Source organism: Lagenorhynchus albirostris, chromosome 18 (genome assembly GCF_949774975.1).
Source record: "Lagenorhynchus albirostris chromosome 18, mLagAlb1.1, whole genome shotgun sequence".
In the NCBI taxonomy this organism is placed as follows: Eukaryota; Metazoa; Chordata; class Mammalia; order Artiodactyla; family Delphinidae; genus Lagenorhynchus; species Lagenorhynchus albirostris.
The window spans coordinates 11,284,457-11,312,248 of NC_083112.1; the positions used below are offsets into that span (position 1 = coordinate 11,284,457).

A 27,792-nucleotide genomic window follows, 5' to 3' on the forward strand; every position below is an offset into this window, starting at 1 on the left:
AATTGATGAGCTGGACTTCATGAAAGTGAAAAACTTCTGCTCTACAAAAGACAATATCAAGAGAATGAGAAGACAGCCACAGACTGGGAGAAAATATTTGCAAAAGGCACATCTAATAAAGGACTGTTGTCTAAAATATACAAAGAAGTCTTAAAACTTAGCGATAAAAAAACAAACAACCTGGTTAGAAAATGAGCCAAAGACCTTAACAAACTCCTATCCAAAAAAAGTATACAGATGGAAAATAAGCATAGGAAAAGATGTTCCAAAGCATATGTCATCAGGAAAATGTAAATTAAAACAAGGAGATACCACTACATACGTATTAGAATGGCCAAAATCCAGAACGCAGACTCCAGCAAATGCCGGTGAAGAGGTGGAGCCACGGGAGCTCTCACTCGCTGCTGGTGGGAACGCCGGGCGGTGCAGCCACTTTGGAGGACAGGTTGGCGTTTTTATAAAGCTACACATATTCTTACCGTGGAATACAGTAGGCGTGCTCCTTGGTATCTGCCCAAAGGAGTTAGAAACTTATGTCCACACAGAAACCTGTACATGGATGTTTATAATCATTTTATTCATAATTTTCAAAACTTGCAAACAACCAGGATGCACTTTAGTAGGTGAATGGATAAATAAATGCCCACTTATTTATATGATGCACCCAGACAATGGAATATTTACTAATTAGTACTAAAAAGAAATGAGCTATGAAGCCATGAAAAGACATGGAGGAACTTTAATTGTGTATTATGAGATGAAAGAATCCAATATGAAAAGGCTACTGTATGATTCTAACTATATGACATTATGGAAAAGGCAAAACTATGGACACAGGAAAAAGATCCGTGGTTGCCAGGGATTAGGGGGAGGGAGGGATGAGTAAGCAGAGCAGAGAGGATTTTTATGGCAATGAATCTACTCTTTATGATACTGTAATAGTGGATACATGTCACGTTACATTTGTCCAAATCCTTATAATGTTCAACACGAAGAGTGAATCCTAGTGTAAACTATGGACTTTGGGCGATAATGCTATGTATTAATGTAGGCTCATCATTTGTATCAAATGTAACCACTCTGATGGTGGATGGTGATATGGGAAAGAGGATGGGTTGGGGGAGAGGGGTATCTGGGTCATCTCTGTATCTTCTGTTCATGTTTGCTGTGAACCTAAAACTGCTCTTAAAAATCGCCTATAAAAAGAATGAAAGGAGGAGGTCCCCTCACCACAAAGAAGTATATCTAAACAGAGTGTCATCTTAGTTGAGAACTGAGAGATGATTAGGACATAGCTAGGTGAAAGAAAATGAAAAATAGAAGAATACAATTCTGGGCTGAGGGAATAGTGTAGTGCAAAAGCCTGGAGGGAAGAGATAGCAAGACATGTTACTGGAGAGCTCTTTTCACTCAGCCAACAGCTATTTCAGTGCATGTTGTGTGCCAGCCACATAGAGGCAGGCAAGGGCCATCCCTTCATGGCAAGGGTCATGCCATGGAGGGGTTTGTAAGCTGTGCTAAGGGTACAGGGCTGTAGTTGAAGAGGTTTGGCATAATCTGCCGAGTGACAAATGGATATCTGGGGCTGCAAACTGGAAGCGAGATATCGATCTGAAGTTTCAGAATCCTTTTGAAGAGAATGGTGTCGTACAGCAACCAGTAGTGGCTATGAGGATGGAAGAAGTGTACAAATTTGACGTATCTTTTGGAAATTAAATCTATAGAATTGCTGATAGATTGGATGGTAAGAGGAGAAAGAAGGTACTTTGATTTCTGGCTTTAATAGCTGGATGATTTATAGTGTAAGTATAGTTTACTTAGAACAATACAGAAGGAAGGGCATGAATTTGGTGAGAGATATTTTTACTTTCGGTTACACTGAATTTGTAGCACCTATGAAAGTTCCAAGTGGAAATGTTAAATTGAGATCTTAGAATTTGGATGTCCAGCTCCAAAGAGACAGCTAATATGGAGATTTAAATTCAAGAGTTCTCAGTTTTTGCATGAGGTAAATGGGGGATAAGGATACAGGTGTGATGCTCAGGGAGAGTGTGTGGAGTGAGTGGAAACAAGCGGCCAGACTCTCGCTGCTGTTTCTGCTGGGAATCCTCTTTCCCCACATCTTCACGTGATTGGCTCTTCCCATCATTGAGGAATCAGCTTAAATGTCACACTCTCAGAGAGGCTCCCCTGACCATCTTATTGTGTTATCAGACTTCCATTAACATGACTCTACTTTAACATTCAATAACATTGTCTCAAAATCTTTTCTTGGTTTACATGTCTTCTCGCTAAAATGTACTTCCCTTCAGAACTCGTGTCTTATTCTCTGTCTTATTTGCTGATATATCCCTGGTTTCTGGAATAATAAGGCCTAGTACCTATTTTGCAATCACAAATATTTGTTGAAGGAATGAAGAAAAGAATGTTGAGTAGAATGTTTGAGAAGGAATGAATAGTCAACAAGAGGATTTGTAAGTCAGGATTAAAGGCACCACTGGAGTCAGTGACAAGAGGGACATGTTGATTTCATTCAAATTTATACTGGTGAATGAATACCTACGTGCTAAAGATGCTGGGTATAGACCCAGGCACTGCTCTAATAGAGCTTTCAGTCCAGTGGGAACAACAATGTTAGGTTAAGTAATTACTGATGTAATAAATGTGCCAAAAGGCAGATAGAGGATGGGAGCAGATAACTGAGGGAAGTAGGGAGAGTAGCTCGGATGTTTTCAGGTGAGAAGTGAGCGGGAGGTGAGTACAGACAGTAAGTACTTACAACTATAAGAAGGTTGGCCAAGAAGGGGAAAGGGTGGTTGCTGGTGGTGGATAGGGTTTTAATTTGAGGGGGAGGAGGGGAGTAGAAGGAAGGATTTGAGTACTTTAAAATGCTGATGGAAAGAAGCCAATACGGTGGGAAAGAAAGAAGAAGAGTTTCTACTCAATTAAAAGAGTACAGTCTCTGAGAGGGGTGAGGCAGAGGAACAGGGGTTAAGCCTTTTGTGGATGAGTATTGAGAAAGGATGCAGGAAATTAAATCGGTGGCAGGATTCAGAGAGTTTTTGTAATGATGCCTTCTATTTTCTCTAAAGTGGCAGTTAGGGCCATTTTCTGAGAATGAAGGAAATTTGGGGAGGTAAGTGTTATACTTGAGAAGAGTAGAAAATATTGAAAATAGCCAATGTAGAGAAACTGGGGAGTGAAATGACTAAGGAAACACAGGAGACTTGCCAGTGTTTGGGGGACCGGATGGAGGATGCTGTCTTTGCTATTGTAGTGTTTTCCCCAGTAGTCCACAGGACAAAGACGATGGGCATTGCTTTAAGACATTCACTTCTCTAACTTTAGTGAAAATAATCTCTTCTCTGAGCACCAACCCCTCCACATCCCTAATCCGGATTAGGTGCCTTCCCATGTTCTCAAACCACCTTCCATTTTCCCCTGTTTTATACTTACCATACCATAGTGTTAGTGCCTGTTTATTTGTGGTGTATTTTTTATGGCTATTTCCACAGTGCCTATTATAATGTGGAGCATGTGTGTATTATTTGTAACAAATTTAAATACCAGTTCTCCTAATGATAAACTATTAGATTCTAGGCATGTAACATAATCTCCCTCTGACATTGTTTCACATCTTACCTAGTTTCTCTGAAGGTTGGATGTAATATATGACATTTATTACAACTACAGTAATATAGACACTTTAAAAATGGAAGGTTATTTTGGGCTTCCCTGGTGGCGCAGTGGTTGAGAGTCCACCTGCCGATGCAGGGGACACGGGTTCGTGCCCCGGTCTGGGAAGATCCCACATACCGCGGAGCGGCTGGGCCCGTGAGCCATGGCCGCTGAGCCTGCGCGTCCAGAGCCTGTGCTCAGCAACGGGAGAGGCCACAACAGTGAGGGGCCCGCGTACCGCAAAAAAAAAAAAAAAAAAAGGAAGGTTATTTTGTTAGTTTTTGTTACTACATACAGTATATATTCAGAATTTTGCTGACTCCTATCTTTAGTTTGGTCCATTTCCTTTCAATTTAGACCTTTTTCATAAATTTGAACTGGGAGTTCCAGATTAAAAAAAAAATCATATTGAGATAGTTCTGATGTAGTTACAGTAAAGACACATTCCTCAGTTTATCTGGCTTCTATTTTTGATGCCGACTCTATACTAGGCACAAATTAGGTTCTTTACGTACACTCTTATGCCATTTGCATGGACATACAACATGTTTCTTAACGTTTTCTAATAGTGTAAAATGAAACATAAAAAATATTTTCTCTTGGTTGTTAGAGTATGTCTTTAATTTTCCTTGTGGGAATGAAGATAAAAATCTTTAAGTGGAAATTGTTATAAATGTTTATCCTACTTAACAGCTACATTCGTGAATATAATTCATCAATCATAGCTGGAGAAAGCAATTGTGCAGTTGTCTACAATTAACGACAAAAACAGTTGATGAATGTGCAGCTGAATTAAAGTACTCCCTAGGACAGGCTGAAATTATAAACTGGATCATTTAAAGGAATCTAACAAAGGATCTTTATAATTAAAACAAAGCAAGGTTAATGGGATGTAAAATTGCCTATAATATCTTGGCAATAATAATTGGATTTTAAATTATTAAAATATGAATTGAACTATAAAACAAATAAGAAAGACTTTCAAATTATAGAACTTGAGTGATCTTTTGAAATAAATTAATCATTTGCCTAAAATAAACCTCTATCACTCTTTTGGAAGCCTATAGGATATAATTAATGAATATTCATAACAAGCTGGAATGTATTCTTGTTTAGCACTGAATTTGACCTATGATTCACAAGATTCCAATTTTTTGTTTTGTTCTTTAAAATAAGGAAAAATGTATAACCTTGCATTTCTTAACGTTTTGAAGAAGAGAAGCACATCGTATTCAAGTTTAATTATTTAGTGATTATATGGCCCAAATTTGAATATCCTCGTTAATTTAACAAATGCTATTCAATAATTAAACCAATAAGCTTTGGTTTGCTTGAGTTTGTTTCATGTCCTTGATTTGGCAAAAACTGTGTTTAAAAAAAAAAAAAACAGCACCTTCTAACACTATAAGAAACTTTTTTCTTAGAGTTGAGAATCTGATTTAAAGTTGAACCAAGAAACCCTGGAAACTCCTGGAAAACAGAAGTTCCTCTATATTTTTTCATGTAGTACCTAATTTATTCTTTTTTCGTACTACTATGTTATTCATTTTACACATGTAGTAAGTTATTAAACATACTGAGGTTTGCAAATGAGGTAAAAAAAAATCTGTGCATTTACAAAATTAATTGTATAGATCTTAAACAGTATTGCTAATTTATAGACTTAACTTTAGACATTGGTGATAAATAATATATTTACCTGAAACTAAGATAAACAAATCCCATTTAATGGCTAGATTTCAAGTAAAAGTATTTCAAAATTAGTAATCATATGTTTTATTTGAATTGCATTTTTAACCATGTTTAAGATATATCTGCATATGTATATATATTGAGATTTTTTTTTCCTTCTGAGAACAACTTTAAATATACTTTCCTTCCAGGCACTATTATTTTAGCTTTGGTGAGAGTTAAATAATATTTCATAAAACACTAATAGTTCTTTGTATTAAAAAAAAGGAAAAAGGGAAAGGTACCCTGTTTTTGGCATAATCATTTCTGTGCCATATTTCTTCCTGTTTCTTATTTCTTAGAGACATAAAGTTTTGTGTTTGTTGTTGTCCTTAGCTTACATATTGCAAGCAAATGCCAGCCTAGATTCAAATGATACGTCTTTATTAGAAAACTTCGATTTAGTTTCTGTGCCCATTCTGACACAACCAGGATCACTTGGTAACAGAGGAGACTAGAGTTGGCCTTTGCATTTGTGGCTGGTATGTTGTTTAAAGAACAGACACAGGGAGAAGTGAACTACCTGGTTACAGGAGAGTCAGTGCTGCCATGAAGATATAGTGTGTGTGGTCAGTCCAAGGATACACTAAAGGTGAGAGGTAAAAGAACAGAATGAGCAAGCCAGAGTACGGTCATGGCCTGAGCCATTAGTTTTAGTCTAGGAACTCTTCCCAAGGTGCCCAGGGAATTGAAGCATTGATTATAGGCGGATTAGTTTCCATGTTCATAAAATGAGAACACACAGACAATTTATCTTTCTCAGTTGCTGTGTACAGACCAACATGTGAAAAAACAGAATACTTATTTTATAACATGGCTGTTATGAAGAGTCACAGTCCGAGCTGGACAAGGATTGAGAAAAAGTTGTTATTTTCTAATTACCAAAAGTAGTGTAATACCTGTACAGGTATTCCTGAAGTTCTTAACGCCTATGTAAATAATTATAATACATACAGAAAAACAAAACAAAACTGAATACTTATAGAATACTCATTATATAGTTTTAGCAGTGATACAAATACATTTTACATCTGGTCTTCATCTCAAAGTAATTTGTAATTGAGAAGTTAGGTTTTACATGCACAAAAAATTAAACAGTTCAAAGTGTCATAGACAGTATATAACTAAGTGCAAAAAATTGATACAAAAATTGCATTGACTTTAAGAAGAAGGACCTATTTCAGTGGACAGTGATGATTGGGGAAGGCTTCTTTTAGGAGACAGAACCAAAACAAGTATAGGCACACTGCGTGGGATCAATAAAAGAAAAAAAAAAAATCAACCCTAGCTTTTTTTGTGAAAATTAAGATTTAAAACAACAGAAAATACCTTTATGTTATTTATTATCTAATAAAGCAAATATGGGCATAATTCTATGTTAAAAGTTATAATCTGTCTTTGAGCTCTATATATTACTCTTTTTCTGAGCTCTATATTATTTATATTAAAAAAAATTATAAATGTTTCCAGATTTTTTAATAGTCTATTAAACAACTCTAGCACAGGAAGACATTGAAAATTGCTGATACAGCCAGACTCTTCCTTGCAGTGTCACTAGAAACTCTATGCCTAATTCTTTTAAGGTTTTGGGGCCAGAGGAAGTGACACTGAGGTATTACATCTGCTCCTACACTGTGTGGCCACTTTACTTCCAATCAGGGTCTGTTTTCTTGACTAAATAAATCAGGATCTAAAATTTAAGCTGTAATCTTACAGCTTAGGCATGCACTGTTTCTTCCAGTTTATAGGATATCTGAGACAGTGCACACCCATTTTCTAATCAGAAAACTAAAACTCAGACACAAGGAAAATTTATTTGTCCAAGTTTATAACACTAATAAAAGGCAGAACTTAAATATAAACTAGTTCTGCCTTCTGTCCCCTCGCTCATCTAGAGATGATGAAAGACTAATTTGTCCGACCTCTCATATTGCCTTTCCTATTGACATTTTTTTTCTTTCAGTCAAATTACAGGAATTATTTATATTTAAAATTCAGGATCTCAGGGTTTCAGGTCAATGACAAGCAATTTAAATTATAACAAACTGCATAAAATTAGAAACTTCCTAGAAAGTCAGAACTTGCTGCAATGATATCTGTCCCATTTGGAAGAGAATACTTTGTTTTGTCTCCTGACTTCTTTCCTGTATCCATGACAACTCTGTTTTAGGACAGGAATGAATATAATTGAACAAATTGTTTTCTTTTTCTATTTCCTTTGAAAAATAAACTTACAGTAGAAGATAAAGACCACTTCATTTACTTCCTATCTTGTACAGATACTCTGAGGAAGAAAATGTTCCGTAATTCCCAAGTTATCTGATATTTTTATTTACCTCTTTTTTATGTGCTAAATGTATCATAGAATTTTATAGTGTTAAACTGTCCTAATCATTAAAGTTCTGTTTCTTCTTTGCCCCCCCTTCCCACATAACCTGCTCATGTATTCATTCAGTCATCTTCCCATTTAGTCATATGTTATTGGTGAGTCCATATTTCATGACATGTACATGCAGATCATGTTGGAAACAGAGATGAATAGTGATTGTACCTCATTTAACGAACTTCACATTCTAAGAGAGAGAGACTTATTAAAAGGAAAAGAGAGGGGGAAAAAATCCATAAGACAGTGGGATAAATATTATAACGCCCAGAACATTTGAGAAATTGGGAGATCTCTTACTTGTATTGAGAGGAGGGAATGACAAGAATTACAGGAAGAAGAAATGGCACATATAGAAATCCTGAAATAGCATGAGTCATTAAAAGAACTAGGAAGGTTTTTCTAGAACATAGAAAAAGTATGCTAAAAAGGCAGTAGATAAGGTTACAGAAGTAGACTGATATCTATATATAATGTTTGGCTATTATCCTGTCTATTAAAAGTAGCCATTGAGGGCTTCCCTGATGGCGCAGTGGTTGAGAGTCCGCCTGCTGGTGCAGGGGACACGGGTTCATGCCCCGGTCCGGGAAGATCCCACATGCCACGGAGCGGCTAGGCCTGTGAGCCATGGCCGCTGAGCCTGCGCGTCCAGAGCCTGTGCAAAAAAGTAGCCATTGAAGAAATTTAAGTGTAAATAACAGTAATGGCAAAGCGAAAAATGTATCAGAAGGATGGAAGATTTGAGGGAGGCAGAGAAATTAGGAGGCTATTGTAATTGGATGAGAGATGATTAAGGCTTGAATTAAAACAATGTTAAAGTAATGAACAAACAGATTAAAATATATTATGGAGGTAAAATTGACAAGACTGGTGATTAATTTAGTGTAGGATGATCTTAAAGTCACATTTCAGCAGATTGAAAAGTGAATAAAGCTGTATGGGTAACTCAGTGATCTGAGGTTATCTTCTGCTACAGAACATTCACATCCTACTTAGGATAAACTCTTTGAGGCAACATGCATCTTATAAATGGTTTAGGCATGGTTTAGGCTTCTCCAGGGCCACATCTCCCCCCTATAAATTGGTGTTTCAAGGAGTAGGAATGCCCTGGGGACATATGCCTAAAACAGCAATGCTGTTAGGATTTTAAATCTTTAGCCAGGAATTAAGTGTAGAACCTTGCCTGAAACTTTCATGCTAAGCCAAGATCCTTAAGAGAGGCTGACATGGTTCTAGTGGGCTCTCCTTGGTACCAAAAGAAATAAAAGCAAATACTTATCCAAGTTAGGTCTGTTGGACTCCTGATTAAGACCAGAAATGAGGTAACAGTCAAAGAGTACTAAATATATGAGAATGAAAGCCACTATGTATGAGAATCAACAATGAAGAAAACAAAAAATTTAGACCCCCAGGGACTACCAAGATTAGAATTGTGAAATACAGAAAATAAAATAGCACAAAATTGAATGAATAAGAAGAGACCATCAAAATGAAGAGGAAGATTTGAAAATCAAAAATTATAGAATTTAAAAATACAATTTGGGGCTTCCCTGGTGGCGCAGTGGTTGAGAGTCTGCCTGCCGATGCAGGGGACATGGGTTCGTGCCCTGGTCCGGGAAGATCCCACATGCCGCGGAGCGGCTGGGCCCGTGAGCCATGGCCGCTGGGACTGCGCGTCCAGAGCCTGTGCTCCGCAAGGGGAGAGGCCACAACAGTGAGAGGCCCGCATACCGCAAAAAAAAAAAAAAAAAAAAAAAAATACAATTTGGAAAAAACTCCATGTATTAATGATTCTTCAGATTAGACAAAGATAAAGGGAACTAGTGACTTGGAACATACATTTTGAAATTTTTCCCAGAATGCAGAAAGAGAAAGAAATGAAAAATGAAGTGATGTTAAGCGATATGGAGGTAAACTAAGAAAGTTTAGTTTACAAATCATCAGAATTGAAAAAGGAAAAAAATACAGAGTAGGGGAGAGGAAATATTTTAAAAGATGATTGTTGTGAATTTTTAAGAACTGATTGAAAATAAGAATACAGTGACACAGAAGTCACAGTGGACCTCAAGTAGACTAAATAAAAAGAAACCCATACTAGATACATGGTACTGAAACTGGACAATGCCCAAAATAAAGAGACAAAAGCACCCAGAAAGAAAGAACTGATCATCTACCAAAAGGGAAAATTAGAATAACAGCAACAGGGACTTCCCTGGTGGCACAGTGGTTAAGAATCTGCCTGCCAATGCAGGGGACATGGGTTCTAGCCCTGGTCTGGGAGGGTCCCACATACCGCAGAGCAACTAAACCCATGTGCCACAACTACTGAACCTGCGCTCTAGAGCCCGTGAGCCACAACTACTGAGCCCGTGTGCTGCAACTACTGAAGCTTGCATGCCTTGAGCCTGTGCTCTGCAGCAAGAGAAATCACAGCAATGAGAAGCCTGCCCACTGCAGTGAAGAGTAGCCCCTGCTTGCCACAACTAGAGAAGCCTGCGCACAGCAACAAAGACCCAATGCAGCCAAAAACAAAGAAAGAAAGAAAGAAAGAGTAACAGCAACAAAGAAAGCTAGAAGAAAGTAACATAATACTTTTCAATGTGTGAAAAAAAATTCTCAATAATTGTGTATGCAACAAAAATATTTTCAAAAATTATTGGTGGGTGTGACGATAGAGTAATTTTGTGACATTTTAACTCACTCCGGTCCCAACCTTTGCTCCCCGTTTCAAAGGAAGCCATAAAAATGCAGCACACATTATAAGCACTGTACCAGAGGGAGCATAATAGACCTCATTAGCAAAGAATTTTAAATGACTTACTTGTTCTGATCTGTCTGGTGACTCCCTGGAAGAATGGCTTAAAAAATTTGTTTTATTTTACCTAACCTGGAAGTGGCCCAGAGTGGGGAAAAAAAAAAAAAAAAAAAGCTGATTTCCTGAGGGCATTTGTTGAAGACATTTATAGGCTAATATCTTGGACCTCACTGCCTGAGGTGATAGGCACCTCAGCTGCCTGAGGTGATAGATTAACAGTTGAGGCAAATGATAGACACACCAAAAAGCTTGGGAGGAGCAGCTGGGGAGTGAAATGTACACAAGGGCTTTGAAAAGCTCTGACATATTCTTGGAAATGTAAAGGGCCCTGCACACGCTTAACGTTGTGTTCATGCTCTGGAAAGACCTGAGAAGGCCCCAAACTCTCATCTTTTGCTGATGCTGGGACTCTATGGAAGCAGGAAGTAAATGCAAAGGTAGAGTTGAAACCTGCCTGGCTGAGTGTTCAAGGGCTGTCCAAACACACACACGGCTGCTTGAGAAATTCTGAGAGATTTTTTTGGATTCAGGCATTTAAAGAAATCTCTGTCTAATCATTAGCTGACACTAACATAATGAAACAGAGACTTCAGTGACCACACATGACAAGGAATACACACTTAACAAAATTATTTTAGAAAAGTCAACTCAAGTTTCCTCAGAGGTCCAGATGTAGGAATGAGGAGGGAGACCCACGTCTTCACCTAGGATTATGTATTTCCTGAGCAATTACAGCAGGCAGATCAGGAATTGAGTGAAGGTGCTGGAAAGAGAATGGTTAAAGTGTGGACTGGGGGGGATCCTTGCTCGGGGGGGAAGGAGATAAATCTGAGCAGTGGTTGAAGGACTAAGAGAAGAGAGGGATCAAAGAAGTGGAAGTTGGAAGTGAGCTTATTTTTGCCTGGGGCCAGAGAGGGACGAGTGAAGGGGAGAGAAAGCACTTAGGCTAGGAGATTGTGACCAGAGAGTAGATTGTTGGCATAAAGATTTATGATGTGAAGCTGATTATGGCCAGTGAGGTGATTTCCTGAAGTGAGGTAGAATTGAAGATTCTAAAGGAATCTTAGATTTAGGGATTTTTGGTTCCCCATTAAAAGGTCAGAGAATTGTGAGGTACTGTGGTGAATGGTTTCCCATGTGGCTAATGAGGTCACCCAGAATGACAATAAGTCAGATAAGAAGATGCATGGAAATAAAACATCATATATTAGTTGCTATATGACTCATAAGGGTCAGAGGTAGGAGGACAGACTTTCGGACAATTGATGCAATTTCTCTGGTGTGTCTGAGGCATGAGTCTCCCCCACCCCACCCCCTCCTCTGCCACCATGCCTCTTGGCTTTGCCCATCCACTTGTTCTGTTCCTGAGAATAGTACCTATTAACCAGCCAGACACTGAGTCTCTCCTTTCCAGCTGTCTTCTGTTAATCTATTTAAATGTAATCTGCACTAATTTGCACATATTAGATTTTTTCCTGGCTTTCTTCAGCCTTCATGCACTAGACAAAGCCATTGAATGAAATACTCTAATCTCTCACATCTCTTTTCAAGACTATCTATAAAATATAGACCAATGATGTCATCAAAAGTTAATATTTGGAGTTTAGTCTTTCTTTAACTTCTTTTATTTTTCCAGCTGCCTCAGTGATTAAATTTAAGACTATACATATGATTGTTTGCCCTCCAACGTTATTTACATAGGAGTTTGAGCCTTTTTTCCCCAACTATTGTGGTTTCTAGCAGATTCCCCTAACCGTTGTGTCTTTGAGTAATTTATGTTGTCGTTAACTTTCATGCTGAAGACTAGACCATATTCCCATTGGAATGTGCCTGTGTCCCTCTTATGTGATTGAAGAGAATACTGCTACATGTTTCCAAGTGATCTCTCTACCTGTCCTGCTGCTATGCAAGATTTTAGTGGTGCTTCTGTGATACTGCCAGGAAGTTCCTGCTGGTCCTAGAGTGACAGTCATCATTTAACCGAAATCTCATCGTGGAGTAACAAAATCTGTGTCAGAACACACATGGATTTTGGAAAGATTTCTACTGAGAACTATCTTGAATTGAGTGCTGCTTGGAACTCATTTCAAGGTAGTTCCATCTTAGAATTAAGAATCTGAGCATTTAAGTGAATTTTAGGGGTCAGTCCTACTGTCTGTATTAATTAAAGAAAGAATCCAGTCTATAGATTTCCTAACATATGGTCATCCAGTTTTGTGTGAAAATTTACTTCCATGGCAGTGAATTTTGTTGTTCTAGCCATTTAAAAAAGTGTCAAAAATCCTTGGTTTTTAGTGCATTAAATAACTTAATTGCATTAACTGAATCATTTGTTCACAAGGCACACTATATTTAAGAGGCATTGCTGTAAAAATATAATAGCGTATTTCTTAATTATATGATTTAGCTTTATCTAAAATTTATGCATAGTTAATACTTGCAATACTGAAATTTGGTTATTGAAAAAAATTGGATTAAACAAAGCTATTAAGAATAATAATTCCAAAGGTATTTTTCTTTTCAGATTGCTATGCCATGCTATGAAGGACCATATAGTTCGTGTTGCAAATGAAGCTGAGTTTATTTTGAATAGACAGAGAGCTGAGGATGTACATAAACATGCAGAGTTCGAGGTAAGGTTTGGGGATTGAGTTAAATTCTGCTTTTCTGTTATAAGTCGGTTGTCACCAATGGTAACCTTACATAAGGTTTTTTTTTTTTTTTAAGAGAAAAATTTCACTGAAGTCATTTCAGTAGTTTTTAAAAGCTTTAGTAAATGTCAAATACAGGGCACTTATTTCTTTTTACCTCATTTACAACATGAAGAGACCCGTCCTGCCCTGTTCCTAACCAGTTGGTGGACTGAAGTTGTTCTGACTTATTCTTAAAGGCAAATACAATTTTATAATGCAATTCCTTTAGTAATTTTTCAGCATAGTTTACACACCATTAGATATGGGTGTAACAGGGGTTATATGGAGAAACAGTTTTACCATTCAGTAATTTATTATTTAATAATGTATCTATCTTTATTTAGAGTGGCCAAAGATTATTTTAGTTCATATTTTATATTTATAATTATATTTTAGTGACAAATGAAGCAATGCCATTATATATGATATAAATGTAGATCTGTATGTATCGATCTATATATGGAAATGTAATAGTTGAAAAATCCTCATAAGTACAATTAACTATCATTTGAGTAAAGAACAAATAGCTGTCATTTCTATTTTATATGCAAAAACTAAAGGATGTTCAAGCACTATATATTACATACTAATAGTTTTTTAAGAACATTACTCTTATATTTCTAGCATGTCAGTAATTATTTGACATTATTTGTATCGTCCTAATTCAATAACATTGGTTTCAGAAATATTGAGGTGACCTGGTGTTTGGCTTAGGTTGGACTTCAGTGGTCTTGAAAATAATATATAACTCCACCAATTTATTCTCCTAATACGACATGCGAACAAGTGTGGTGTGGCTGGAAGCCAGAGCCCACGGTTTCAGTTTTGACGAGGTTTTTATCTCAGTAAAGCAGCTCTCTTAGCCATGCAAGTTGATGTCCTAGGTCTAGTGATCTCTGACCTACCTAGGTAAAAAGCATGAGGCAGGGGGCTTCCCTGGTGGTGCAGTGGTTGAGAGTCTGCTGGTCGATGCAGGGGATGTGGGTTCGTGCCCCGGTCTGGGAAGATCCCACATGCCGTGGAGCGGCTGGGCCTGTGAGCCATGGCCGCTAAGCCTGCGCGTCCGCAGCCTGTGCTCCGCAACGGAAGAGGCCACAACAGTGAGAGGGCCACAACAGTGAGAGGCCCACGTACCGCAAAAAAAAAAAAAAAAAAAAAAAAGTGAGGCAGAAAAATAGCTGTTGTCACTTTAAAACCCATAACCTCTGCTTTATTTGTCAGATGAGACAGCACACACTTGTCATATGGAATTACACCTTATTTTGCAAAAAACAAACAAACATTTTAAACTCTGGTAAAAGTCCATTGACAATTAAGTGTTTGTCAAAATGAAGTTTTGTATTGCTTCAACCGTAAATAGCATCTGATATTTATAACATTGGGTATCATGCTGTAATTTGGATGACAAGAAAAGATTGAGTTCTTTGAATATAATATGTTTAGGTATAAGATATGTCAGAACTCTAGACAAAATAAGAATATTCAATTAACTTTTGACTTCTGTTAGTAAATAAGGCTTAGATTATTAACTGAATTCCCTGCAGAATCAGTTTTGAGTTGATCATATATCTACTAAGAAAATCAGGATATTTTGTGGGAATATAAGCAGATCAATATTTGTCACGTGAAAGCATTTAAAATAGATTTTCAAGCAGCTAGATATTAGTTACAAGCTCTAACATATATTTAACCAAGGTGATGTTAAGCTAAGGGAGGTGTTTCTCGACCTTTTTCTTTGTTGCTCCCCACAAGGAAATTTTTTAAATATTTGTCATCCTAATCAGCCCCACCTTGATTTATTGTATTATCATCAATATGCTGCATATCTGTTTGTGTACCGTATATGCATCTGTGCTTTATACATTAAAAGAGTAAGGTTTTTTTCACGCAACCCTAATACCAGTTTTTACCCCCTCGGGGATGAATGAGATCACTCCTGTTGATGATGCATGGCTAAGGGAGGTGTAGAGGCTATGAAGGGGATATGAAGACTCAGGGTTTTTAGATTGTGTACACATAAAATAAACTACTAATGTAAACCTAATTTTGAGAGTATTGTCATTGTTACTTAATGAATGTGCATTGTTTTTTAACCCAGATGTTTCGATTTGTTCTTTTTAGGTTAAAGCTGTATAGTAAATGCATTGATTATGTGTACGTTTGTGCGTGTGTGGTTTACCAAACTTATATCACTTTTAAATTGTAAAAGATTTTGTAAAAGTCATAACATTTTATACGAGGACTTTTTGAGGAATTTCTGTATCTCTCATATAGGCCTGTAATTAAGAGAAAAAATGTATTTAATTTGAGATGGGTACTTCACAGTTAATTTTTTTTGGCTAACCACTGTAATTGTTAAGGAAGAAAAATGAAAATGTAGTTTTACTCTCCCAAGAGCTAATGAAATATTAACCTCATTATGGAGGCAGATCATTGTACTAATTGGTGGCTCCCTGTACAAAAAGATAAATTGGAAAATGAATTAATCCTTCTTAGGTTACTGTAGGGTTATTTCTCTGGAAGAGATGACTTGTGGTAGTAGTCTGTATCAATAGATAATTGAAAGGAATATGTTCAGATACCTTACATGAAAGATTTTTACTTTGTAATGATGAATGTGAACTCATTATATGTATTTTTTTAGATGTACAAAACTTTTTTTGTAGTTATATGACTTGTATTACATACATGATAATGTTAAAATCTGCAGTCACTCTACCCTATACAAAAATTATTATACAAAACAAATCAAACTTATGGTTAAAGAGATATTCATCTTCATGTTCATGTTTGTATTGAGCCTTTTTTTTCTTTTTTTTGCGGTACGTGGGCCTCTCACTGTTGTGGCCTCTTCCGTTGCGGAGCACAGGCTCTGGACGCACAGGCTCAGCGGCCATGGCTCACGGGCCCAGCCGCTCCGCGACATGTGGGATCTTCCCGGACCGGGGCACAAACCCGTGTCGCCTGCATCGGCAGGCGGACTCTCAACCACTGCGCCACCAGGGAAGCCCTGTATTGAGCCTTTTTGATACACAATGAGATTGATTACCTGTGTTGCTAATACCAATGAACTTGAATACAGATAGCTGACAGGACAACTGATTATTAGGGAAGATAAGATTAAGGTAGTAGTTATCATGAGAAACTTTGAATACATTAGATTCTAGAGCTAGGAGACACTGTAGAGAAAACCTTGTTTTAGCCCTTCATTTTACAAATGTAAAACTGAATACAGTGAAAAAAACAGAATTCGCATAAAGTGTGAAATTAAATCCAGGTCTAAATTCCTAAACTACTGCTTTCTCTTCTACACCACATTGCCATTTACAAAATGGAACACTATATATTAAGTGGCAAGTTTTTGATCTATATATAATTATCAGGAACATAACTCTTATTTTAAGTGAGATATATACTGTATAGGTTAAAATAATAAGTAGGTTTACATTTTTAATAAATCATTTTGTTTTTAAAATGCTTATTTTTGGATATGTTAAAATCAGAATTTCAGAATTGGAAGGAAACTTAAAAGTCATTAATTACTTGATTATATTACTTAATAATATTCAAATTACTTTACATATACTTTATGTATAAACATGAAGAAAGAACATATTTTTACCAGTTTGAAAGGTGATTATATATGTGTGTGTGTGTGTGTGTGTGTGTATATTTTAGAATAAACTTTCAAAAGATTACATTATCTGAGTTTTTTAAATTGAATCGATAATTATTACCCTATAACTCAAGGTTAAATATCATTTCTTTCTTACACACGGTAGTGGTTTATTATCATGCACTGTTTGTATTTCTTTGTAGTCGCAGTGTGCCCAATATGCTGCTGATAGAAGAGAGGAAGAAAAGATGTGTGACCATCTCATTAGTGCTGCGAAACATAGGGACCACGTGACTGCAAATCAGCTGAAACAGAAGATCCTTAACATTCTCACAAATAAGCATGGTGCTTGGGGAGCAGTTTCTCATAGGTGAGTTATAAAAAACTAGAAGTAAACAGTAACTCACAGGTTAATTATAGTAGTTATAAGTAAAAAAAAAAACTATAAACTTAAAACTTCCTTACAAAATATGATTTTAAGTGTAAAAAAATGGCTTAATTTTTCTCCTGAAATCTTTAGTAATGACTCTTGAGAATGGTTTAAAAGAAAATCTAAACTTTTAAAAGTAATCTAATGGAAATTTTTTTCTAATTCATAATAATATGTAACATAATACAAAATTTGTTTAGGCAGGTATTTTAGACTACCATCTCTCATATATAACATGGGTGTTAGTTATAAGAAGTGACTTGTTTTTAATCTTTCAGAGCCAACTCTTCAAATTATTAAATTTATATCATTCTTAATTTTTTTATGCACAAGTAATAATAATATAAGCATTCACTATGGAGAAGTAATACATTCTTTTAAAATTTTTTCTTCTATATTTCTCTATGGAGTCTTTCTTAGGAAAGGTTTCATCTCAAATTAGAGTATTTATGATATTATAATAGAAACAAAACCAAAATTGGTTGTTTTTGCATTACAAGTGTTTTTCTTCCTGAAGTTTTGTGAGCATAAAATTGTTTCGTTTTGTTTTGTTGTCCTCTGCACAGTGCCTTCTAGAAACATAGTAGTGAAGCAGGTCACTATATTTAGATTGCTAATGTTCTTCATTTGTATGTCTTCATTTTATCTTATCTCATTGACTGTTTTTATTAAGTCTCTGGCAGAATTTAGGGATTGGGTAAATGTGGACGAGACACTAAGGAAAATTCTGGTAGAAGTGATTCTGTTAGTTAGAGAAGAACATCTAGAATATGGCCAGGATATTATTTGACAGACTGTCCTGGGGTCTCAAGTATAAGATAGATTTAAGAAAACTTTATTATTTGAATTTAAAGTAAAATTATAACATAATGTCTTTAAAAATAGTTAACACTCTCCTTAAAAAACTAAAAATAGAACTACCCCATGACCCAGCAATCCCATTACTGGGCATATACCCGGAGAAAAGCATAATTCAAAAAGAGTCATGTACCACAATGTTCGTTGCAGCACTATTTACAATAGCCAGGACATGGAAGCAACCTATGTGTCCAATGACAGATGAAGAAACGAAATTGAGTTATTTGTAGTGAGGTGGATGGACCTAGAGTCTGTCATACAGAGTGAAGTAAATCAGAAAGCGAGAAACAAACACCGTATGCTAACACATAGATATGGAATCTTAAATAAAAAAGGTTCTCAGGAACCTAGGGGCAGGACAGGAATAAAGATGCAGACGTAGAGAATGGACTTCAGGACATGGAGAGAGGGAAGGGTAAGCTGGGACGAAGTGAGGAATGACATGGACATATATACACTACCAAATGTAAAATAGATAGCTGTTGGGAAGCTGCTGCATAGCACAGGGAGATCAGCTCAGTGTTTGTGATCACCTAGAGGGGTGGGATAGGGAGAGTTGGAGGGAGACGCAAGAGGAAGGGAATATGGGGATTATATGTATACGTATAGCTGATTCACTTTGTGATACAGCAGAAACTAACACACCATTGTAAAGCAATTATACTCCAATAAAGATGTTTAAAAAAAGTAGTGGGGGCTTCCCTGGTGGCGCAGTGGTTGAGAGTCCGCTTGCCGATGCAAGGGACACGGGTTCGTGCCCCGGTCCGGGAGGATCCCACATGCCGCGGAGCAGCTGAGCCCGTGAGCCATGGCTGCTGAGCCTGCGCATCCACAGCCTGTGCTCCGCAACGGGAGAGGCCACAGCAGTGAGAGGCCCGCATACTGCAAAAAAAAAAAAAAAATAGTGAACACTCAATATTTGTTTCTTATAATAATAGCAATACCACCACATCTAACATTTATTAAATATTTATTGTGTGCTAGGCACCATACTAAGAACATTACATGGGTTATTTTGTTTAACATTCAGAACATCTCTATTAAGGTTGATACTGAATTTTTTTTTTCATATTACAATGAAGAAATTGAAGATTTCAGAGGTTAAGTGAAACTTAGATAGCATCACACAACTTGTACAAATAGAAGCAGAGTGTGTCAATCAGGGTTCTCCAGAGAAACAGAAAAGAACCAATAAGATATATGTCAGACATAGATATAGATAAGATATAGCTGTGGATATGAATATGGATATGGGTGTAGATATATATAGACTTATTTTAAAGAATTGGCTCACATGCTTATGGAACCTGGCAAGTCTGAAATCTGTAGGGTGGGCTGGCAGGCTGGAAGCGTAGGCAGGATTTCTGTCTTGGGGCAGAAATCCTTCTTCTCCAAGAAGCCTCAGTCTTTTCTCTGAAGACCTTCAACTGATTAGATGAGCCCCACCCACGTTATTGAGAATAATATCCTTTACTTAAAGTCAACTGATTATAGATGTTAATCACATCTACAAAATACCTTCACAGCAACATCTAGACTAGTATTTGATGAAACAGCTGAGCACATAGCCTAGGGAAGTTGATGCAGAATTTAACCTTAAGACAGTACAATAGCACGAGCATTTTGCCCCAGCTATAGACCTTGTCTCTCTTTTTGTGTCATCCAAATTGGATTTACTACTCAGTTATATGTAGTGAGGACTATAACATTATATTGCTAACAGTTCAACTGGTATAATATAGGATATTATCTTAAATGTATAAAGCTGTACATGGTTTGGTTTTAATATTTCACCAGATAATTAAAATACAGCTAAAGGACAGAGACTTCCGTAGTGAGAGTCATGTGGTAACGTGTCGAATGCATCCTCTGCTCAGCTTTCCCTTTATGGTAGCTCATTAGATAGACGGGAAGACTGGCAACAGGACCCCTCAGAAGAACAGGTATCCTTTGTCCTTTTCTGCACACTAACTCCCAGTGCTGATTAACTGAAAAACACACAGTCTGTCTATTATCATCCTTTACTAAGTGGGACACTGAACTCTAATCTTTCTTATTATATAATTAATAAGGCTCAGTTGTTGGACTGCTTCTCCTTTTTGTCTTATTCACTCTCTAGGCCATTTTATCTAGTCTCATGGCTTTAAAAAATACCAGTATGTTAGTAACTCCCAAATTCTCCAGGTCTCTCTCCCTTATCTCCAGACATGTATATCTTCCTACTTGGTATCTTCCATTTGGATATCTAGTTGTCATCTCACACTAACATGACAGAACTGAGCTCCTGAGATTTTCTCCCAAACCAGTTCCTCTTGCAGTCATCTCCTTCTTAGACATGGAGAACCCCAGTTTTGCAGTTGCCCAGGCCATAATTGCTGCTCTTTTCCTTAACTACTCTTCACACATCCCATATTGAGCCCTTCAGCAAATCTTATTGATTCTGCCATAAAAAAATCCAGCATTTGACTGCTTTTCACCACTATCTCTGGTATCGCCTTGATCCACGACACCATCATTTCTCACTTGACTTATTGCAACATTACTTTCAACAGTCTTCCTGCTTCTGCCCTTGTCCTCCTAAAGTCCATTCTCAGCATAGCAGTGTGGGTGATTCTTACTGAAATGTAGAACCCTTTGCTCCTCTGCTCAGGAACCTCCAGAATTATACTGTGCAAGAAGGTAACCACTAGTCAGATGTGGCTATACAAATTTAATTAATAAAAAAAAATAATTTAATTAAAAATTTAGTGCCATAGCTGCACTAACCACATCCAAGTACTCAATAGCTGCATGTGTCTCGTGGTTCCCATATTAGACACCACAGAACATTTCTGTCATTGCACAAAATTCTACTGGACAGTGCTACTCCAGAGACTTCCCATGTCACTGAAAGAAAAAACCTACAAGGACAAAGAAATGTAGAATGGTCAGAGAAGTCCATTCTGATGAGGAACCATTTGAACAAAGAGCTGTCTGAGCATTTCAAGCAGAGAGAACAGCATACAAAAGAAGAAAGTGCTTGGCCTGTGCAGAAAGTAGTCAGAGGCCAGTATGGCTGCAGTGGAGCGAGCCATGGGGAGGGAAGGTTCTGTCATCTGGCCTCCGTTAGCTCTTTGACCTGCTTCCCCTGCTACTCTGCCCTTGTACTTTCTGTCAGTCACTGTAGCTTCCTGCTGTTCTTCAAGTTTGCAGGGTGTGCTTGCTCCGTGTGGAATGCTTTCTTACAGAAAGCCCATGTGGCTATAGCTCTCCCGCCTTGTTCCAGCTTTAATTCAAATGTGCTTTCTCAAAAAAGGCTTCTGTAGCCACCCTGCCTAAAATTCTGCTCCTTCCTCCAAATATTTAGTACTACATTCCTCTGCTTTGTTTTTCCTTTTTCAGAATTTTATTACTAACATACTGTATATTTTACTTATTTAGCAGTTGCATTGTTTTGTTTACCACTAGAATGCAAGCTCTGTAATGGAAGGGATTTTTATCTCTTCTGTCCACAGTGTTATCCCTAGCACCTAGAATAACGCCTGATGCACAGCAGGTGCTAAATAAATGTTTGTTGAGTAAATTAACAAATGAATGCTTGGTATATATCCTTTGGTACAGTGACGCTACTGGTAATGGAATGGAAAAACAACTTAGTCTATTGTCTGTGACACTTTTATATTTTAAATGGAATAATTTTATTAAATGACAAAAAGTACTTACCCCTGCATGAAATGACAGCTCAAGCTCATCTAGAAAACTGGATGAACAGTTCCTACTTCACTGGGTTATTTTAATGGTAAAATGAAATCTTATGTGCAAAATGCTTAGCACAACGTATGGCACGTAGTAGATGTCTCGTACTTGTTAGTCACTTTTTATGTTCGGCAGCTCTTTACAAAGAGTCTTTTCTTAAAAGACAATTTTTTTTAGAGTAGTTTTAGGATTAAAACAAAATTGAGTGAAAGGTACAGAGATTTCCCATATACCCCCTCCCCCACACATGCGGAGTTTCCCCCCATCAATGTCTCCCACCGGAACGGTTCGTTAGGGATGAATCATAATCACCCAGAAGTGTAATCACCCAAAGTTCATAGTCCATCTTAAGGTTCACTCTTGGTTTTGTATATTCTATGGATTTAGACAAATGTCTGATGACATATATCCATCATTATAATATCATACAGGGTAGTTTCACTGCCCTAAAAATCCTCTTTGCTCTGCGTATTCATCTTTCCTCTCACCCCATCCCTGGCAATCACTGATCTTTTTATTGTCTCCATAGTTTTGCCTTTGCCAGAATGTCATATAGTTGGAATCATATAGTATGTATCCCCTTCAGATTAGTTTCTTTCATGTAGTCATGTGCAAGCTTCTTCATGGCTTGTTAGCTCATTTCTTTTAGTGCTGCATAATATGCTAGTGTCTGGATGTGTCAGTTTATTTATCCATTCACCTACTGAGAGGCTTCTTGGTTGCTTCCACATTTTGGCAGTAACGAACAAAGCTGCTGTAAACATCCATATGCAGGTTTCTGTGTGGACATAAGTTTTCAACTCCTTTGGGTAGATACCAAGGAGCGCAACTGCTGGCTTATATGGTAAGAGTATGTTTATTTTATGAGAAACCACCGAACTGTCTTCAAGGTGGCTGCAAGGTTTTGCATTCCCACCAGCAGTGAATGAGAGTTCCTGTTGTTCCACATCCTCACCAGCATTTGCTGTTATTGGGGTTCCAGATTTGGGGCATTCTCATAGGTGTGTTGTGGTATCTAGTTGTTTTAATTTACATTTCCCATAATGTGGAATATATTTGCTATGCTTATATCATCTGTATATCTTCTTTGGTAAGGTGTCTGTTAAGGTCTTTGGTCCATTTTTTAACCAGATTGGTTTTCTTATTGTTGAGTTTTAAGATTTCTTTAATAGTCCTTTATGTCAGCAGTCCCCAACCTTTGTAGCACCAGGGACCAGTGTCGTGAAAGACAATTTTTCCATGGAACCGGGGGTGGGGGCGGGGGGGGGGATGGTTCAGGTGGTAATGCGAGTGACGGGGAGCTGCAGATGAAGCTTTCTCACTTGCCCACCGCTCATCTCCTGCTGTGCGGCCCCGTTGCTAACAGGCCGCGGACCAATACTGGTCCACAGCCTGGGGGTTGGGGACCCCTGCTTTATGTCATGTGTCTTTTGCACATATTTTCTCCCAAACTGTGACTTGTCTCTTCATTCTCTTTACAGTGTCTTTCGTAGAGCAGAAGCTTTCGATTTTAATGCAGTCCAGCTTATCTGTTATTTCTTTCATGGATTATATCTTCAGTGTTCTAGATTTTCTCCTATGTTATCTCTAGGAGTTGCATTTTACATTTAGCTCAGTGATTCATTTTGAGTTAAGTTTTGTGAAGGGTGTAACATCTGTGTCTCGATTTATTTTTTTGCATGTGGATGTCCAGTCGTTCCAAAACCATTTGTTAAAAAGACTGTCTTTGCTCTGTTATATTGCCTTTGCTCCTTTGTCAAAGATCAGTTAACTATATTTATAGGAGTCTATTTCTGGACTCTCTGTTCTGTTCCATTGACCTATTTATCTGTTCTTTCACCCATACCACATTGTCCTGGTTACTGTAGCTTTATAGTAGTTCTTGAAGTCAAGTAGCATTAGTCCTCCAGCTTTGTTCTTCTCCTTACAAAGAGTCTTTTAAAGTAGTTTCCCATGCCACTTAGTCACCCTGTAACTTGAAATATACAGTTATAATTTATTTATTTTATTCATTTAATGAACAGATAGCTCTTCAGCTCCTATATTTGCTAGCATAGTGGTGAGCAAAACTGATGTGTTCCCTGCCCTAACATAACTAAATTATAGTCTAGTAGAAGGGGCTGATGCTAAACAAATAATTATAGAAATAAAAGATGCTAATAACAAACTTTGGCAAATGCTAGGAAAGAAAATATAGGGTACTGTGAAAGAGAGAGTATAGCAGAGGATCTTTATTTTAGATTAGGGATTCAGGGAAGACTTTTGAAGAAGGTCGGTTTAAGCTGAGTGCTGAAGGGATGAGAAGGGGATCGTCAGCAAAGGGTAGGGTGTAGAACATTAAGGAGAGAAATATTACAAAGACTCAGAGTGTAGAAATAATAAAATGAACAGAAAGGGGGCTAGTATGCCTAGAGCTTAGTGAGCAATGGAGATAGTGGCTTGAGATGAGTCTGGAGAACATATGAGCCAGATGATTTAAAGCCTTGTAGATCATGTTAAGGATTTGTGACTTTATCCTAAGTGGCATGGAACACAGTGAAGGGTTTTGAGTGGAAGAGTAACATGATCTGATTTATGTTTAGAAAGATTAGTCTGGCTGCTTTATGAAGACATATGCTGGAAGAAATAGGCAAGTACGGTCACCCAGTTTATAGCCGAGTTCACATGTCTCCCTTGCTGTAGCATTTCCTGGGTTCTCTATCTTTCCTAAGCCTGCCTCCTCTTATTTTGTTGTTATTATCTGTATTGCAATTATCTATAATATATCACTTAATATTTTATAGCAATGTGATGTGCCTGTCTCTTCCAATAGACTTGTAGCTTCCTAAGTGGAGGGATTGAATAGTACTTATATTTACATCCTTGTTCTTAAATATATGTTAAATCTGAAGGAATTTCATCTCTATCACGTTCTACTTCCTGTTTTACAAAAAAATGCTTAATTTTAACATACAATTCTTTTTAATTTTATCTTTTGACTCAATGATGCTGCTGGCTGTAACATATTTTAGCTTTTGAATTAATATAATGTTATTGATCTATATTTCTTCTCTGAGGAAAAACTAGAGTGTGATAGCTTTTTCTTTTTTTCTTTTTTTTTTTTTTTTGCGGTACGCAGGCCTCTCACGGTTGTGGCCTCTCCCGTTGTGGAGCACAGGCTCCGGACGCGCAGGCTCAGCGGCCATGGCTCACGGGCCCAGCCGCTCTGCGGCATGTGGGATCTTCCCGGACCGGGGCACGAACCCGTGTCCCCTGCATTGGCAGGCAGACTCAACCACTGCGCCACCAGGGAAGCCCTGATAGCTTTTTAAAAATGCATATTCAAGAATTAATTCTGTTACATAATACTTAGTATTTACAAACAGTTTTCCCTTATTTATTTTATGTTTTTGGATCATACTTCCTATGTCTTAAACTACGTAATGCAAATTTTAAAATGGGCAAAGGACCTGAATAGACATTTTTCCAAAGAAGATATACAAATGGTTAACAGGTACATGAAAATGTGCTCAGCATCACTAATCATTAGGGAAATGCAAATCAAAGCCACAATGATGTATCACCTCACATCTGTCTGAATGGCTATCATCAAAATGATAAGAGATAACAAATGCTGGAGAGGACAGGTAGAAAAGAGAAACCTTGTTCAATGCTGGTGGCAATGTAAATTGGTGCAGTCACTATGGAAAATGCTATGGAGGTTGCTAAAAAATTAAAAATAGGACTATCATATGATCCAGCAATTCCACTTCTGGGACTACATCTGGAGGAAACAAAAATACTATGTTGAAGAGATATTTGCACCACCATGTTCATAGCAGTACTATTTACAATTGTCAAGACGTGGAAACAACCTAAGTGTCCATCAATGGATGAATGGACAAAGAAGTTGTGGTATACACATATACAATGGACTATTATTCAGACATTACAAAACAAGGAAATCCTGCCATTTGCAGTAATGTGGATGGACCTAATATTATGCTGAGTGAAATAAGTCAGACAGCGAAACACAAATACTGTTTGATCTCATTTGTATGTGGACCCAGAAAAAAAAGAAAAAAAAACAAATTCATAGAGAAAGAGATCAGACTTGTGGTTACCAGAAACAGGGTTTGAGGGCAGAGGGAATTGGATGAAGGCAGTCAAAAAGTACAAACTTCCAGTTATAAGATAAATAAGTACTAGGCATGTAATGTACAATATGATGACTATGTTAAGACTGCTGTGTGGTGTATGGGACAGTTAAGAGAGTAGATCCTAGGAGCTTTTGTCACAAGGAAAAGAAAAACTTTTTTTTTCCATTTTCTTTTTTTTGCTTTTTGTATCTAAGATGATGGATGTTAACTCATTGTGGTACCATTTCATAATATATGTAAGTCAGGCTTCCCTGGTGGCGCAGTGGTTGAGAGTCCACCTGCCGATGCAGGGGACACGGGTTTGTGCCCCGGTCCAGGAAGATCCCACATGCCGCGGAGCAGCTGGGCCCGTGAGCCATGGCCGCTGAGCCTGCGCGTCCGCAGCCTGTGCTCCGCAACGGGAGAGGCCACAACAGTGAGAGGCCCGCGTACCGCAAAACAAAACAAAACAAAACAAAAACAAAAACATAATATATGCAAGTCAAATAATTATGCCATACACCTTGAACTTACACAGTGCTGTTTGTCAGTTATTGATATATCTCAATAAAACTGGGGGGAAAAAAAACTTCGTAAGCCATAACAACTTAAATTAAAATCAGAAGATTGTCAGGACTTCCCTGTTGGTCCAGTGGTTAAGACTCTGCGCTTCCATCGCAGGGGCCATGGGTTCGATCCCTGGTTGGGAACTAAGATCCCACACGCTGCGTGACTCAGCCAAAAAGATTAAAAAAAAAAAATGAGGATGTACTAGGCCCTTGAGTAAAAAAATACCCACACAACACACGTGCACATACACACGGTCACAATTTTTAGTGTGCATTTTCATATAAGCATTACTATTGAGATTTTGTTTTCGTTAGGATGTTGGTAGAAACTCACATTTATTTAGTGCAGCTATGTATCGGCAGTAACTTTGCTGTTACTTTGCATCTAATGCGTTATTTTCATTCTAACAACACTGTAAGGTAGATATTATTTTTCCCATTTTGCAGCTAAGAAATGTGAGTCTCAAAGAGAAGTTGAATAGCTTTCCCAGTGTTACATAGCTAAATAGTAGGGACAGGATTTGAATCTAGATCTGCCTAACCCTAAAGCCCATGGTCATTCCAATGATGAAATTAATTACTAGTTATTAGTTATAAATATTATCAGTTGGAATAATGAAATAAAGAGAACTTAAACAGGAATAAGACTCAAACCTCTGAGGTTTTAGAAAATATTTTTAATGTTTTACAAGTTCAAGACCCGAACTGAATTAACACTGGAACTTCTACCCACAGAGGTCAAGATATAACCTGCAGTCTAAACCTAAGAGGGTTGATTGGCCGGAAAAACAAAAACAGACAGACAGACGTTCTCCATAGGAGATTAGCAGGATGCAATTCAAAGTTATTTAATATACAAAGAACCAGGAAAATCTTGACGTTTCTTAAGGAAAGAGGTTGGAACTATCAGATAAAGATTTAAAAATAGCTGTTATGACCATCTTTCATGAAGTAAAGGTAAATATTCTTTAAATGAATGGAATGATAGAAGATCTCAGCAGAGTAATAGAAAGTATAAAAAAGAACCAGATGAAAATGAAAAATATAATATCTGAATAAAAAGTAAGTAAATAAAAATAAAAAGTTTTAATGTAATATCTGAAATTTTAAAAATACACAGACTGGAAAAAGTATTTGCAAGTCACACATCTTACAAAGGACTTATA

General features: G+C 37.4%; 1 protein-coding gene across 1 annotated transcript in view; it reads left to right on the top strand.

Annotated features, from left to right (window-relative positions):
* The window catches only part of NBEA (neurobeachin), a 627,916-nt gene that overhangs the window by 314,448 nt on the left and 285,676 nt on the right, over nt 1-27,792 (top strand). Inside the window, exons 36-37 of the mRNA XM_060128644.1 lie at nt 13,132-13,240; nt 17,120-17,286. Of these exons, the coding sequence (XP_059984627.1) occupies nt 13,132-13,240; nt 17,120-17,286 (276 nt within the window). The remainder of the gene's footprint in view (nt 1-13,131; nt 13,241-17,119; nt 17,287-27,792) is intronic.